Source organism: Salvelinus sp. IW2-2015, linkage group LG5 (genome assembly GCF_002910315.2).
Source record: "Salvelinus sp. IW2-2015 linkage group LG5, ASM291031v2, whole genome shotgun sequence".
In the NCBI taxonomy this organism is placed as follows: Eukaryota; Metazoa; Chordata; class Actinopteri; order Salmoniformes; family Salmonidae; genus Salvelinus; species Salvelinus sp. IW2-2015.
In genome coordinates, this window is record NC_036844.1 from 18,370,492 (window position 1) to 18,387,716 (window position 17,225).

At 46.4% G+C, this 17,225-nt stretch overlaps 1 protein-coding gene across 1 annotated transcript in view; it reads left to right on the top strand.

Moving 5' to 3' along the window:
* The window catches only part of LOC111964525 (mediator of RNA polymerase II transcription subunit 13-like), a 131,051-nt gene extending 114,655 nt beyond the window's left edge, over nt 1-16,396 (top strand). Inside the window, 18 exon segments of the mRNA XM_070443478.1 lie at nt 1-99; nt 101-193; nt 1,130-1,344; nt 1,538-2,466; nt 2,946-3,125; nt 3,558-3,793; nt 3,977-4,202; nt 5,537-5,852; nt 6,014-6,272; nt 6,552-6,740; nt 9,148-9,371; nt 10,256-10,398; nt 10,697-10,855; nt 11,394-11,558; nt 12,269-12,420; nt 13,568-13,732; nt 13,870-13,997; nt 14,266-16,396. Coding sequence (XP_070299579.1) covers nt 1-99; nt 101-193; nt 1,130-1,344; nt 1,538-2,466; nt 2,946-3,125; nt 3,558-3,793; nt 3,977-4,202; nt 5,537-5,852; nt 6,014-6,272; nt 6,552-6,740; nt 9,148-9,371; nt 10,256-10,398; nt 10,697-10,855; nt 11,394-11,558; nt 12,269-12,420; nt 13,568-13,732; nt 13,870-13,997; nt 14,266-14,398 — 4,011 coding nt within the window. The 3' untranslated portion in view covers nt 14,399-16,396.
* Nucleotides 16,397-17,225: the final 829 nt, after the last annotated feature.

Here is a 17,225-nt window from a genome sequence, read left to right on the forward strand (position 1 = left end):
ACACCGCCTTCCTTGGAGCAGCACACCGGCCTTCTCCCCATTCATGACAACCGTGACACCCCCAGCCAGGAGCCCCCAGCCCCCGTCGGCGGCTCCGACGTACCCCCTGGGCCCCCTGTCCTCCACCCAGCTCCAGGAGTACCGGATGGAGGTGGAAGAGGGCATGGCCAGTCCAAAACCTGAGGACATCAAGGTGAGGCATCACAGAAGCAATGGGAATGGACATGATTAAGACTACTGTAGATTACAGACAATTATGTTTTACTTTACCATGTTAAAAAACAATATGTTTGACTTTGTAAAGTGAGATGAGTCCCATGAAAAGTGACACCATGTAATCTATTTATGTTGTCAAATTGGTAGATATGGTTAGTGGTATGGTTAATGATAGAATGGTGAAAAGGCTTAAAGGCCCAGTGCAGTCCAAATTCAGTTTTCCTGTTTTTGTATCATATTGTACAACAGGTGATGAAACTAACGCTTAAAGTGTTATTTCCTTATAGTTGCTGGTTGAAAATATAATCTACACAGGACCTTCTAATCAGCAGGTTTGCATGGGCGGGAGTTTCGGCTTTCCATGGTGACATCACCATGCGGTAAATTGGTTAATAAACCAATAACAAATAGAGTTCCAAACCTCTCCCCAAATAACATCTCGTTTTCAGTTTTGCCTCACCCCTTAGACCACTCCCAGACAGTCTTATCAAAATTCTTGCTTGAGAAAAAGTTATTTGCTTTTTATTTGTTATTTGAAATCTATTATAGTAAGGTACTTACAGGTTACCTATAAATTATTTTAAATTGATATAAAAACATCTGCATTGGGCCTTTAAAATAAAGTAGCTASAGGGCACTATGCAGCCTACCAGTGTTAATGTAAACCTTACTGCCTGGTTTGATCTTGTCTGATGTTGCTGTAGCATGTTTATACTGTACCTGCTGACCTGGCCTGCTAGGGGACTTACTGGTATGTGGAACCAAATACCTGAACCTCTCAATACACCTCAAATCTCACACAGCCTGTTTCAACTCATGACAGTGTTAATTTAGTGCTAATTGTCTCTCATTGTGACCTGTTACTGTGGGGACCCATTTGCAATGAGCTCTCCTTCCCCATCCCCCTCTTCAGGACTTCTCATTTGTGTACCGTGTCCCCTCCGTCCAGCCACAGATGGGCTGCTCCATGTTTGCTCCGCTGCGGACCCTCCCCAGCCAGTGCCTGCCCCCCCTCAAGTTGCCTGACCAGTGTTACTACCGGCCTTCCTGGGCCCTGCTGCCCAAGATGGAGCACTACTCCTCCCTGCCACCCTCTCATCACACCCCATTCATCAGAGATGGATATGTGTAAGTACTGTACCAGTTCTATTAAAGGTGGATGGATGTTCATAAAATATTTATTAAGCGTTACCATGCTGAATTTACAGCTATCAATAAACTGTTAAGGAGGAGTTTTTATGGACAGTATAATTTGAAGGTTTGGGGATAAGTATTTTGGTCTGTCTGATCACCAATTCCTCTTTGTGTGTTTGTCCTCCAGCAACATCCCCAGTGTTGGGGACCAGGAGTATGCCCAGTTGAGTGCCAGCGCCCTGTCCGTGGGCACCACCGGTGGCATCCTCCCCTCACCCTCCCCTGCCACCCCCCGCTTTTCTGTCCCCACCCCTCGTACCCCCCGCACCCCCAGAGGCATTGGCACGGCCAGCGGGCAGGGCTCGGTGAAGCAGGAGGGCACCGGGACAGAGCTGAGCTCCCCTACCTCCACGCCTTCCACCAGCCTGCCTATGAGCTCCGTAGCTGAGCCCCATACGTCCAGCCCTCCAATACCCGAGGCCCACAGCCTGTACGCCGCCCTGCTTCTCTCTGACTCGGTCCTCAACGTCTTCAAAGACCGCAACTTTGACAGCTGCTGCATCTGCGCCTGCAACATGAACGTGAAGGGTGCCGACGTGGGCGTGTACATCCCCGACTCCACGCTTGAGGACCAGTACCGCTGCATGTGCGGCTTCAGCGCCATCGTCAACCGCCGGCTGGCCCACGGCACGGGCCTCTTCCTGGAGGACGAGCTGGACATCTTTGGGAGGGGCTCGGAGGTGGGCCAGGCGGCTGAGAGGAGACTGGCGCTTTGCCGCAGAGACCCACCCATGGGAGACCCCCGGGCCAAGCGCCCCCAGGACTCCTCCCCTGCCCCTTCCTCTGTTATGGTGCTCCTCCAGCAGCAGTGTTCCCAGCCCATCTCCTCCCTGGCCTCCATGCATCTCCCTCCTTCCTGCTCCTGCAACGGCCGCCAGGGGGCCCTAATCCAGAGCTGGATGGCTGACAAGCAGTGGGTGGATGGCAGTGATGCATGTGTGGAGTGTTACAACGCGCTGGTACAGGGGCAGCAGTATGTGGATAACCCCGCCGGAGGGAAAGTAGATCCAGCTGTTGTGAGAAGCAGCGCTCTACATTCCTGGCCTCACACCAATAGTAAGGAGGAGTGATCTGGCTGGGATGATAAAAGGATGTCAAGGGATGATACACTCTTAGAAAAAACGTTGCTACCTAGAACCTTAAAGGGTTCATTCAGCTGTCCCCATAGGGTTCTACCTGGAACCAAAAAGGGTTATCCTATGGGGACAGCTGAACCCTTTTGGAACCCTTTTTTCTAAGAGTGTAGTAGTAGGAGGGTGCCAGTGGTGATGTCTATCTGTGGTGAACTGATTACAGAGAGTTATAGAGACAAATGACATTTTTTTCTTATAATGGAAAAACAAGCAAGATCAATCCATTCACTCAAAGTTTAAATCCATGTTTCTCTTTGTTAGTTTCGGACTGTTGTGTGATGTGACGTTCAATGTGTATGATGTGTATTTATGTAATGTATGTATTTGTTTGTGTTCTCGTGTGTGTGTGTGTTCTCGTGTGTGTGTGTGTGTGTGTGTGTGTGTCTCCTTGTCTCTCCCCAGTGCTGGACATCAGTATGCTGTCATCCCAGGACGTGGTGCGTATGCTGCTGTCGCTGCAGCCCTACCTCCAGGACGCCATCCAGAAGAAACGGATGGGCCGGACATGGGAGAACATCCAGCACGTACAAGGACCGCTCACATGGCAACAGTTCCACAAGATGGCTGGACGGGGCTCCTACGGTAAGCCACCAGGAGCACTGTTCAGTCTCTAGTCATTTGCTTTGTAGTGTATTTTAGCAGCCACATTAACTGTGGATGACTTTGGGCCTGATTTTCGTCTGGATTTCAGCATGTGATGTGAGATGTGAATTTAAGATGAGTAGTTTTGGAGTCGACCTGACAGAGTAGGCCCTACATTATATTATCAATATTGTCAGTACAAAGATATTTGATTTGGATTGCAATGTTTCTTAGCAGCCCTTACMGGATCATGCTCTTATGTCAATGTAGGAGTAGGCCCTGTATTATATTGATATTGCCAGTACAAAGGATGACACGAGAAATGTAATCAAATAAGAATTTTAGAAAATTAGACCTCACCTTTAGCTAATCCAGTCAAGCATCCCATAATACAGTACAATGTCTCACATGCATCATCTTGCTTCTGACCAGGGTCCGAGGAGTCGCCAGAGCCTCTGCCTATTCCCACCCTGTTGTTGGGCTACTACGACTACTACGACCGTAACTTCCTGGCGCTGTCGCCCCTGGCGCTGCCCTTCTGGGAGAAGCTGCTGTTGGAACCGTACGGGGGACAGAGAGACGTGGCCTTCCTGGTGCTCTGCCCCAACTCTGACACCCTGCTGGCTGGGGCACAAGTCTTCTTCCAGGAGCTCAGCYCTGTCTACGAGGTAGGTCCTGTCATCTACATCTACTGTATCACAACCCTCTCGTCCAGGAAATTCTTACTTGTTTCTTTCAGAATATACAGTAATTACCAATAGATGTTTAAATGTGTGAAGATGTATGCAAACAAGGTGAGATACTGCGTATAGGATCTATAGCCCTTGACCCCTGCCTATGTCKATTTTCAGACATGCCGGTTGGGGAAACACAGACCCCTGGCCAAGGTGTCCAGAGATGGCRTGGTGCGTGTGGGGGCAGTGGACACAGAGACAGAAACAGAGAAGGAGAAAGAGAAGGAGAGGCAGGAGGAGGAGAAGGTAGACCAGTGGTTCACAGGGCCATGGGCTGGACAGCAACACATCGACAACCTCAGAAAACTTAAACTCTATGCCCGAGCCTGCAGAAYGCAGCTAGGTAAGAAACTGAGCTTTATGATTGCCATGTATTATATKGTTTATGCTACTGTCCCTATTAACCCTCCCCTTGTGATGTTTATGTGATATAACTCTCTATCGAGACACTATATTTACAAATGTATGTGGACACCCCTCCAAATGAGTGGATTTGYCTATTTCAGCCACAGCCTTTGCTGACAGATGTATAAAATCGAGCACACAGCCATGCAATCGCCATATTCGCAGTAGAATGGTCTTACTGAAGAGCCCAGTGGCTTTCAACATAGCGCCTTCATAGGATGCCACCTTTCCATCAAGTCAGTTCATAAAATTTCTGCCCTGCTAGAGCTGCCCCGGTCAACTGTAAGTGCTGCGAAGTGGTAGGCCACACAAGCTCACAGAACGGGACCGCCGTGTGCTGAAGCGCGTAGCGTGTAAAAAAAAAAACGTCTGTCTTCGGTTGCAACACTCACTACCGAGTTCCAGACTGCCGGTGGAAGCAATGTCAGCAGAATAACTGTTTGTTAGGAGATTCATGAAATGGGTTTCCATGGCCAAGCAGCCGCACACAAGCCTAAGATCACCATGCGCAATGCCAAGCGTCGGCTGGAGTGATGTGAAGCTCGCCACCATTGGACTCTGGAGCAGTGGAAACGTGTTCTTTGGAGTGATGAATCACGCTTCACCATCTGGCAGTCTGACGGACTAATCTGGGTTTGGTGGATGCCAGGAGAACTCTACCTGCCCCAATGCATAGTGCCAACTGTAAAGTTTTTTGGAGGAGGAATAATGTTAGGGGCTGTTTTTCATGGTTCAGCCTGGGCCCCTTAGTTCCAGTGAAGGGAAATCTTAACTCTACAGCATACAGTGACATTCTAGACGATTCTGTGTTTCCAACTTTGTGGCAACAGTTTGGGGAAGGACCTTTCCTGTTTCAGCATGACAATGCCCATGTGTACAAAGCAAGGTTCATACAGAAATGGTTTGTCGAGATCGGTGTGGAAGAACTTGACTGGCCTGCACAGAGCCCTGACCTCACTCCATRAAACACCTATGGGATGAATTGGCACGCCGACTGCGAGCCAGGCCAATTTGCCRAACATCAGTGCCCGACCTCACTAATGCTCTTGTGGCTGAATGCAAAGCCTTCCTAGAAGAGTGGAGGCTGTTATATCAGCAAAGGGGGGACCAACTCCATATTAATGCTCATGATTTTGGGATGAGATGTTCGACAAGCAGGTGTCCACATACTTTTTGTCATGTAGTGTATTTCAGGTCTTACTAAATTGGTATTACACAACCTACTCTGTGCATTTCATCTCTAACTTCTCCTCTATGTTTTCCTCCACCCAGGTCCACAGTTGTCTGCCCTGTCTTTGGACAGTAGTCTGTTTATACCCCCCAAGCATCAGCCTCCCTTAGCCCCTACACCCTCCTCAGCCCAGCCTGCCCCCTCCTCCAGCCAGCCCCCCTCTGGCCCCAGGGTCCCTGCTGAGGGAGAGCCAGCGGCAGCCCCTAGCTCAGGAAGCACCCCCACCCCCACGGCAGCAGCCTCGGACCAACCAGGCCCAGCAGAGATTACCCAAGGAGGGGCCGCTGAGGCCAAGACTACCCCCAATGCCACACCACCACCACCTCCACCCAGCCAGCCAGCAGAGACCCCTGAGAGGTGAAAATCTATGCTAGGGCATATATGCTTCTATATTGCTATTGTTTTACTATGTTATTATTCAGTATTCTATGTTATTATTCGGTATTCTATGTTATTATTCAGTATTCTATGTTATTATGATAGTGGGATATTAATCATGTCTCTGCCTAATTTACCAGTTTGGCGGAGCGGGAGCGAATCGGCATCCCCACGCTGGCGGACTCGGCCGATAGCCATGCCCACCCCCCGGCCATCGTTATCTATGTGGTGGACCCCTTCCTGTGCTCAGGTGGAGCGAGGGATGGCGGAGGAGGTGGAGAGGAGGAGGAGGGAGAGGAGGTGGAGGCGGGCAGTGTGTGGTTACTAGGGCTGCTGCGTTGCTACACAGAGATGCTAAAGACATTGCCGGAGAGCATGAGACCAGCTCTGGTGTTACAGGTAGGTTCATATACCCTACTGTTCTCTCTATAGCTTCTGTATCGTTGAATATTATGATTGTATATATTGTAAAGAGACGGAGACTGTGGGTAGCACCCTAATCCCTGTATAGTGCACTCCTCTTGACCAGAGCCCTCTGGTCAAATGGAGTGTACTATATACGGAATAGGGTTCCATTTCAGACGTATTCTGGCGTGTTCTATCACGGCCAACAGTAATGAATATCTCCCCAGGTCAAGCTGCTCTCATACCAGTGTTTATTCCCTATGTGTTGTCCAGGTGGTGCCTTGTCAGTACCTGCTCCAGCCAGCCAGTGGTGAGAGCCCTCTGTACCTGCAGCACCTGCGCGCCCTGGCCTTCTCAGCCTACTCCCAGTGCAGACGCCTCCTACCCACAAAGACACACATCAAGTCTCTAACCGGTTTTGGCCCCGCTTCCACCCTAGAATCTGTGCTCAAGAGCCCAGAGGTAAGGCTTCAAATTAAATAAAAGTTTATTTGTCACATGTGCCGAATACAACAGGTGTAGGTAGACCTTACAGTGAAATGCTTACTTACAAGCCCTAACCAACAGTGCAATTTTTAAGTAAAAAAAWTGATATTAGGTAAACAATAGATAAGTAAAGAAATACAAAAAAAACAGTACGGTGACAGTGAAAATAACAGTAGTGAGGCTYTATACAGGTGGTACCGGTACAGTGTCAATGTGTGGGGGCACCGGTTAGTCAGGCTAATAGCGGAAATATGTACGTGTAGGTAGAGTTAAAGTGACTATGCATAGATGATAAACAGAGAGTAGCAGCAGCGGAAAAGAGGGMGTTGGCGGGTGGCGCGACACAATGCAAATAGTCAGGGTAGCCAATGTGCGGGGACACCGGTTAGTRGGGCTAATTGAGGTAYTATGTACATGAATGTATAGTTAAAGTGACTATGCATGGATGATAAACAGAGAGTAGCAGCAGCATAAAAGAGGGGTTGGGGGTAAAAGCTGTTGAGAAGCCTTTTGGTCCTAGACTTGGCGCTCCAGTACCGCTTGAAGTTCGGTAGCAGAGAGAACAGTCTATGACTGGGGTGGCTGGGATCTATGACAATTTTTAGGGCCTTCCTCTGACACCGCCTGGTGTAGAGGTCCTGGGTGGCAGGCATCTTAGCCCCAGTGATGTACTGGCCCGTACGCACTACCCTCTGTAGTGRCTTGCAGTCGGAGGCTGAGCAGTTGCCGTATCAGGCTGTGATGCAACCAGTCAGGATGCTCTCGATGTTGCAGCTGTAGAACCTTTTGAGGATCTCAGGACCCATGCCAAATCTTTTTAGTTTCCTGAGGGGGAATAGGCTTTGTTGTGCCCTCTTCACGACTGTCTTGGTGTGTTTGGACCATGATAGTTTGTTGGTGATGTGGACACCAAGGAACTTGAAGCTTTCAACCTACTCCACTACAGCCCCGTCGATGAGAATGGGGGCGTGCTCAGTCCTCCTTTTCCTGTAGTCCACAATCATCTCCTTTGTCTTAATTACGTTTAGGGAGAAGTTGTTATTCTGGCACCACCCGGCCAGGTCTCTGACCTCCTCCCTATAGGCTGTCTCGTTGTTGTCGGCCTACCACTGTTGTGTCGTCTGCAAACTTAATTTCTGGTGTGGGACTCGTGCCTGGCCATGCAGGTGTGGGTGAACAGGGAGTACAGGAGGGGACTGAGCATGCACCTCTGAGGGGCTCCAGTGTTGAGGATCAGCGTGGCAGATGTGTTGCTACCCCTAACCCCTTCTAAGCATTGTGTGTGAGACCAACCATAAGCCTGTGTGATTACCGGGGGCTGATTACCGGGGGCTGATTACCGGGGGCTGAGACCTGGACACTCATTTAAACAGACACAGGCTTTAGACACATAAGTGCCTACCCATTTATCTACACATCTGTCATCTATTGTTAACCCTATAAGTCCCGAGATCCCAGCAAAAATAGGCTTTTCATTTATCTGACCTTCATTTATCTGCATGTCCAGCCCTTATATTTAGCTTCACAATGAAGTGTTTTACTATTTTATTTTCAGGACAAACAGGGRTACAAGTAGAAAACAAAACAACTTGACATAAACAGTTGCATTCACGAGTTTTAATGGCAAATGTCAATATAAAAATAATGTTCTCCAAAGAAAAAAACGTATAAAAATAAATTTATATGAATGCTGTAAGTACAGAAATCACTGGGAAATGAATGTCCAACTAGTCAGTGACAAGTGTTTGGAGTTTGACAGTAACTATGTGAGCTAATTACAGTATTATAGACACTATGTCCTGGGATTTCCTATGATCTATGTAGAATAACCCCTTCCTTACCTTCTAACCACTCTTGTGTAGCTTGTGAGCATCATAGAGTAGAACATGTTGAACATGAGTCTCAGCTATTCATAGATAGCTTTTAGTAGTTTGTAGCTCAAACCATTTGGACTCTACAGATTTAGTATAAAAGACTCGGCCCCAGGCCCCTTCGGGATCCGCCCTTGTCTCACAAACACAACTCTAGCTCAGCCCCCGGTAATCAGCCCCCGGTAATCAGCCCCCGGTAATCACACAGGCTTATTTTTATTTTATTTTTATTTCACCTTTATTTAACCAGGTAGGCTAGTTGAGAACAAGTTCTCATTTGCAACTGCGACCTGGCCAAGATAAAGCATAGCAGTGTGAACAGACAACACAGAGTTACACATGGAGTAAACATGGTTGGTCTCACACACAATGTTTAGAAGGGGTTAGAAATCCGGTGTGACTCATTGGGTTAACTTGTAAATAAATGCTTCAACTGTCTCACAATCCCACTCTCTTCCTCTCCCTCTCTCTCTTTCYCTCTCTCTCTCTCTCTCCGCCTGTCCCATCCCCAGCACCCCAGCCCTCTACAGGGCTACTCTCCCCCGTACATCCTAGGTCCTACCCGTGCCAAGATGCCGGAGCCAGGGGAGGTGTGGGCAGAGATCCCTCCTAGGTACAACGTGCTGTTTGTGGGCTACTGCCTGTCCCACGACCAGCGCTGGATCCTGGTGTCCTGCACCGACCAACAGGGAGAGCTACTGGAGACCTGCATCATCAACATCGACGTGCCCAACAGGTACAGTCAGTCAATCAGTCAGTCACTCAGTCACTCAGTTACTCAGCGCCTGGGAAAGTGGAGGATATATTTGGAGAGGTGTGTGCTAGTTGTGATAATGTGCTAGTTGTGATAATGTGCTAGTAATAATGTGCCAGTTGTGATAATGTGCTAGTAATAATGTGCTAGTTGTGATAATGTGCTAGTAATAATGTGCTAGTTGTGATAATGTGCTAGTGCTAGTAATAAGTGCTAGTTGTGATAATGTGGCTAGTTGTGATAATGTGTAGTAATAATGTGCTAGTTGTGATAATGTGCTAGTTTTGATAATGTGCTAGTTGTGATAATGTGTTGCTATAATAATGTGCTAGTTGTGATAATGTGCTAGTAATAATGTGCTAGTTGTGATAAATGTGCTAGTAATAATGTGCTAGTTGTGATAATGTGTAGTAATAATGTGCTAGTGTGATAATGTGACTAGTAATAATGTGCTAGTTGTGATAATGTGCTAGTAAATAATGTGCTAGTTGTGATAATGTGCTAGTAATAATGTGCTAGTTTGTGATTTGCTAGTTGTGATAATGTGATAGTAATAATGTGCTAGTTGTGATAATGTGCTAGTAATAATGGTGCTAGTTGTGATAATGTGCTAGTAGATAATGTGCTAGTTGTAGATAATGTGCTGTAGTTGTGATAATGTGAAACATACGCTGGGCTTTTTTGTCCTTCATTGTGTCTTCATAGTATGCTAGGCTAGGCTAAAGTCAGACACTATTGTAGCATTTCGCAATCTGCAGGAGAATAGCATGTACCTATTTGGTTGTTGAATTAATACAGGTTATGCTATGGTAATGCTATGTAGTCATTACCAAACGTTCTTCTCCTCTCTCCCTGCTCCTCTTCAGAGTGCGGCGGCCCAAGGTCTCGGCCAGGAAGATGGGGCTGCAGAAGTTATGGGACTGGTGTGTCGGCATCATCCAGATGACCTCACTGCCATGGAGGATCGTGATTGGTCGGCTGGGCAGACTAGGACACGGGGAACTGAAAGGTGAGTTCAGTATAGAACAGTATAGAATGCCTAACTCTGTCTCATTGTCCTTGCTGTTTGCTGTAGAAATCTCCAAGGTGGATCATGACAACGTTTTAAGTTAAGTTAAGCTGAAGCTGGTGATATTGTTACTGATATTGTTTAGGGCAGATTTTTCAAATCTCTATATTTTCAGCCAAATCATTTCAGTTGATCCAGAGGAGATGACAGTAGACTGTAGAACCATTCCCTGTATTGACCTAACTCTCTCCCCCTCTCTCCTCCCCTCTCCCCCCCTCCCATGCCCCCCTCCCTCCAGACTGGAGCGCTCTCCTGGGGGAGCACTCCCTCCACTCCATCAGTCGCCAGCTGAAGGAGGCGTGTCGTATGTGCGGCATCTCCTCCGCGGACTCCCCCTCCATCCTCAGTGCCTGCCTGGTTGCCATGGAGCCCCAGGGCTCCATCGTGGTGATGCCAGGTTAGCAACAGCATCATCAGCACGCTGGGCCGGCCCATTGATGATGTGTTTAATGTACCTTTCAGATCTAAAAATGGAATAGACATAATTAATAGATGTTTTAGAAGCTCACTCTAAAAGCCCTGGGGTTGCAGATACACCATGTTATGACCCAGAGGTGAACAGTGTAATAGTGTGTTTAGCCCCAATGCACAGTACAGTACAGAGGTTGTACGATCTTAATAGAGATGGCAGTAGTAATGCGTGGAGGGTTAGCTCTGCACAACACCAAGGAGCAGACACATTACTGCGCTCGGGGAACACATTACACTTCCACACATTGAAGGAGCACTTTGTGCTGCCACACTCACTTCACAGCACACGGTAATGCAGACATAATAGAGATTACAGCCACTCTGCACTGCAAGACATTGTGCACAGCAATACAAACTTTAGCACACTCAACTGATTTCTTTGCCGACACACCGCAAGCTCTATTGAGGTAAATCACAATGCAACCTTACATAACATATTGATAATAAATTGTTTGTGTGTGCAGATGCGGTTACAATGGGCTCGGTGTTTGGTCGCAGCACGGCCCTCAACCTGCAGACGTCCCAGCTGAACACCCCCCAGGATGCTTCCTGTACCCACATCCTGGTATTCCCCACCTCCGCCACCACCCAGCTGGCCGCCAGCTCCTACCCCACAGAGGACAACGCCGGTAAGGGCTCCACATTAGACCTCCATGTTGGCACTCCCTAACTGGGAGTGTCATACTGTAGCAGAGTGTATTTAGATGCAAGGTTATTCAATACAACCTAGATGTTAGAGACAATAAAAATATCTAAAACTATATACTTGAGCTGGAAATCGCAAGGTTTAATATCAGTAACTATCTATTGTGTACTCAGTATCTTACAGTAGCTGTTGCTGGATTTATTATTATGTACAGTTCACACATAAGTGCCTACCCATTTATCTACACATCTGTCATCTATTTTTAACCCTGTCAGTCCCGGAATCCCAGCAAAAATAGGCTTTTCATTTATCTGACCTTCATTTATCTGCATGTCCAGCCCTTATATTTAGCTTCACAATGAAGTGCTTTACTATTTTATTTTCAGGACAAACAGGGCTACAAGTCGAAAACAAAACATTTGACATAAACAGCTGCATTCGTGAGTTTTATTGACAAATGTCAATATAAAAATAACGTCCGCCGAAGCAAAAACCTGATAAAAAAGAAAAATTTAAACCCACCAGGGTGCACAATTGTCTAAGGATTGTTTGCTTGCTCCCTTTGGAACTGTCACTGTCTTAATGGTTTCAGAAGAAGATACACTGGACTACACGGTGTAGACTACACCTCTTGTGTATGACAAGTTACATGTGTACGTCTATAGCTGACTAGCTGACTGTGTTTGTCTCCAGATGACATGTTCGACCTGCCTTTCCCTGATGAGCTGGAGAATGACATAGGACATGACATTCTAAACCTGCACCCTTCCCCCAACACCTCCCCCGTACCCTCCCCTGGCTCCCCCTCTGGCATGGGGGGAAGCTCACACTTCCAGCATAACAGGGTGAGTTCAGGAACCAGGCTGGGACTCGATTCATGTGAATTATGCAGAACTTTTCCTGATACTGTTGGTGGCCATATGTCCTTTACGACATTGGAATGTTCTAGAATCCTGCTTTAAAATAACAGTGAGGGCCCTATTTAATCTGTATCGCGGAAAATCAGCTTCAGAGTGTTCCTGCTTTAGCAGAGATTTTATTCACGGGAAACACTGCGTATGCAGGCTCAATCGGAAATGACCTTACATTTCTATAACGGAATCTGTTACACGGAACCCAAACTGTCTGTGCGCGTGCGCCATCGTGTATACATACATTTTTTCCCTCCACACCAAACGTGATCACAACACGCAGGTTAAAATATCAAAACAAACTCTGAACCAATTATATTAATTTCGGGACAGGTCGAAAAGCATWAAAAATGTATGGCTATTTATCGAGTTAGCTTGCACTTGCTAGCTAATTTGTCCTATTTAGCTAGCTTGCTGTTTAGCTAGCTTGCTGTTGCTAGCTTGCTGTTGGGATATAAACATTGAGTTGTTATTTTACCTGAAATGCACAAGGTCCTCTACTCCGCCAATTAATCCACACATAAAACGGTCAACCGAATCGTTTCTAGTCATCTCTCTTCCTTCCAGGCTTTTTCTTCTCTTGACTTTATATGCGATTGGCAACTTTCATAAATTAGGTGCATTACCGCCACTGACCTCGTTCGTCTTTCAGTCACCCACGTGGGTATAACCAATGAGGAGATGGCACGTGGGTACCTGCTTCTATAAACCAATGAGGAGATGGGAGAGGCAGGACTTGCAGCGCGATATGCGTCAGAAATAGAACTGATTTCTATTTTAGCCCTTGGCAACGCAGACACTCGTTGGCGCGCGCGAGCAGTGTGGGTGCAATAATTGAATAACATAGATTTCTAAATTTATTTAGAACCACGTGGTCAGCTTGTTACTCTTCAGCGGGGTGAGTTTTTGCCTGTGTTATGGTGTGGCGCTATGATCCATAACTAAAATCCTATGGTGTACTTGTAATGTTCAGTACACAGACATCTGTTATAGTCGAAAATAGAGCAGCTGTGTGGTCTGGTCTTTGGCAGCCATGTTGCCCCCAGTATTAATGTTCCGTCTGTCACATGTGCTCCTCCAGAGTCAGGGAGAGAGGCTTCTGTCTAGGGAGAACCCTCCGGAGGAGCTGAAGCAGCAGCCTCTAGCCCTGGGATACTATGTCTCCACTGCCCAGGCCGACAGCCTGCCTCACTGGTTCTGGGCCTCCTGCCCTCAGGCTCAGAACCAGTGTCCACTCTTCCTCAAGGTAAGGGATCCATGAACTCGTTGATTTTGTTTGTGCCTGTGGGGGGCGTGTGGGGGCGCGTGTGCGTGTGCATTCGTTCTTTTGTGTGTGTACGTCTGTGTGTGTTCAGCCACTTACTGTGTGTTTTCCCCCTCCAGGCATCGCTACACCACCACATCTCCATCGCCACAGCCCAATCAGACGAGCCCAATCAGACGAGCTCAGACAAGACCACTAAGAGGACGCCTCACCCTCTGGACTCCAAGACCACCTCTGACGTGCTCAGGTTAGTAGGTCTCTGCTGTATGCCCTGTACCCACTGCCCATCCCATCCTACCTTCTCCTACTGTGTAACACCCCAACATCTCCTCTTCTCTCACTCCGACACATAGGTTGTCATTGTCACTGACTTGTCCTCTGTGGTGAAGTAGTAGCTGTATGCCTGCATCATGTGTAGGCTGTAGAGGACAACACTTTATCTACTATGATGTATGTTCATGTTATGTGTTCTCTAACCCCAAACCCTGGTGCTCATGTCTTGCGTCCTGCTGTAGGTTTGTGTTGGAGCAGTACAACGCCCTCTCGTGGCTGACGTGTAACCCTGCCACCCAGGACCGCCGCTCCTGCCTGCCCGTCCACCTGGCCGTGCTCACACAGATGTACAATGCCGTCCTCAACATGCTCTAGCGATGGGACTTACTAATGGACAGCTGAGGAAACTGAGTACTGTACAATCCATGGCCTCTGAGGTCATGTGCGCCTGCCTGCCTGCAATGCCTCTGCCTGGACACCAGAGAGCGCTGGAGGTCTGTTTTCTTTTAATGAATGAACGCATGGGACGAGATTTATGGACCCCTTTTACACCTGGTGTTATCATGCGATCTGTGATCGAATCGTGGCCATATTTCAGTGGATTGATGGCCAAAATGGTGGCAGGAGAACAACAGATGGTCCTTGGTTGGGAAAACAAACAAACGCCTATGTACAGTACAGAGACTTTTGAACATGAACAGTTTGGTCAGCCGTGAGACCAGCCTAGTGCAATTCTTACCTTTAGAAAACGTCTCTTGTAAGATGTGATGTGCCAACAACCATTGTACATTGAAAAGGCACATACAGCCTGAGAGAGAAGATGGAGATATCCAACTATGCCCTTTTTATTGTCATAATAGGACATTTCAGTGTTACACTTGTCATTATCAGATCAGCATTGTTGTACAGGAGGACTTTTCACCTTGTTCCTGTGAGACTGAAGATTTTTGAAGCCATGGAGGAGGCTTGTTAAAGGGTGGACTATGTGAATTACAGTATGGTCCTGCATGAAGAATTGGACCATGTCCCTTACCAGCCATGACAGTGATACCTTGGGAGCTATAAAAGCCTCATGTAGGATGGGAGCCTGGGAGTCACGTGCATAAAAGTCCTGAATCTGCCCCACACTGCACAACCAGGGAACCAACTGACCACAGCAGKAGAGCAGCTTCTTACCTTCAATTTGACACATTTGTATAGAACTGTGGTTGTAATGGCTCAAAGTTTAGTAATGAAATTCATACCAACATTCATAAGAGGGTGAAGAACACAACAATTTCCTGTGAGGGGAAAAGCATTTGATAATGACACTTTTTCCTTACTTTTGGAAGTAACAGTTGTATTGCTGTAGATATGAACACACTGAATACTATTTGACAAATCTTTATAGTGTAAAAAAATTCATTTGCAAAGAATTGAGACTTATTTTTAATATTTAAAACGACATTTTGAACACAGAAAAATGATCAAGGCCCTTTCCAAATTTAATATCAATCGCCTTTGGTCGGAAATGGAAATTGTCCTTTTAAAGGAAATTGTAACAAAAATTGTTAAAATGCCATATTTATATATAGTATATCATGCATATAAATTCAAATATATATATGTATATAAATATATATATATATATTACCTCTCTAAAACAACCACGTGATGGTGATGGGGGTTTATACACAACTTTCTTTTTGAAGAGGCAAATACAGTATACATCTTTTATTAAAGACAATGCATTTTAGTTCTATACTTTTAAACTTTTTCAATTATTGAAATGTTGACTTTTAGCCTTTTTATTGAATCAGTTTAAGTTAAGGTTCTTAATACTGCAAAGATATATTTATAAAGTGTCTCTCTTCTCCTGCTAAATAAACTTGAAATAGGCAATAGACTTCAATGTTATGTATTTGAGAGTTACTTGGGTGTTGTATATTTAACTAATATGCTTTACTTCAGCGGTGGTCCCAAATGATGTCAAGCAAACCATCAGAAAAGCCTATTTCTTGAGCTCCTCCACTCAAATAGCCCTGCTATTTGTACAATTCCTAGCATGTTTGTATACACTTTTCAGCTGTGTTTTGGGAATTTCTCAAAGCTGTACATTTCACGCCGGTTTGATTTACTTTATATTAAGTGATTCCTATGAAGTATTTTTTGGCACTGGCTTTTTCAAATATAAATATATGCATATGAAGTCTCATTCAAATACAGCCAAGGGTGTAATGCCAATACTTGTACACTAAAGTACAAAAGAGGACAAGTTTGCAAATTTGTTACATCTGCCATCACTTTGAATATGAGACAGATCAATCTTGGAGAAGAGATCTGTGACTTTTACACTCTTTTTTTAGTAAATTATTAAAACTCTTGACAAATAAATTCCCTTTGAGTGTGTGTGTTCTTCTATTTGACACTGGATTCTTTAATCTTTTGATATCTTTATATGATTTGGGACAGTGCCACTCAGAGCACTCTCATTAACTTTGAGACAGCCTGCGTGATTAGTCCCAGATATTGATTCCATTGGCATGTTGTCTCACTGATTATATGTCAAGTGGTTGGAATGGTGTGGCGTATCAATGTTATCTGCCTTTAAGTAGAAAAGAGGAGAGGGCCTGTTAGCATGTTTCAATGCTTTCCCTCTGTTCTGTCAACACAGGGGCCTGTGAATTGGATCAACACCTCAGCCCCCCGATCACATCTGCCCTCCATATTGGAGACTATGTGGGAGACATGCTGAGAGCTGCCCTCCATATTGGAGACTATGTGGGAGACATGCTGAGAGCTGCCCTCCTTATTGGCGACTATGTGGGAGACATGCTGAGAGCTGCTCCCATATTACAGACTATGTGGGAGACATGCTGAGAGCTGCTCCACATTACAGACTATGTGGGAGACATGCTGAGAGCTGCCCTCCATATTACAGACTATGTGGGAGACATGCTGAGAGCTGCCTCCATATTGGAAGACTATGTGGGAGACATGCTGAGAGCTGCCCTCCACATTACAGACTATGTGGGAGACATGCTGAGAGCTGCTCCATATTAAAGCCTATGTGGAGACATGCTGAGAGCTGCCCTCCTTATTGGAGACTATGTGGGAGACATGCTGAGAGCTGCCTCCTTATTACAGACTATGTGGGAGACATGCTGAGAGCTGCCCTCCATATTGGAGCCATGTGGAGACATGCTGAGAGCTGCCTCCATAT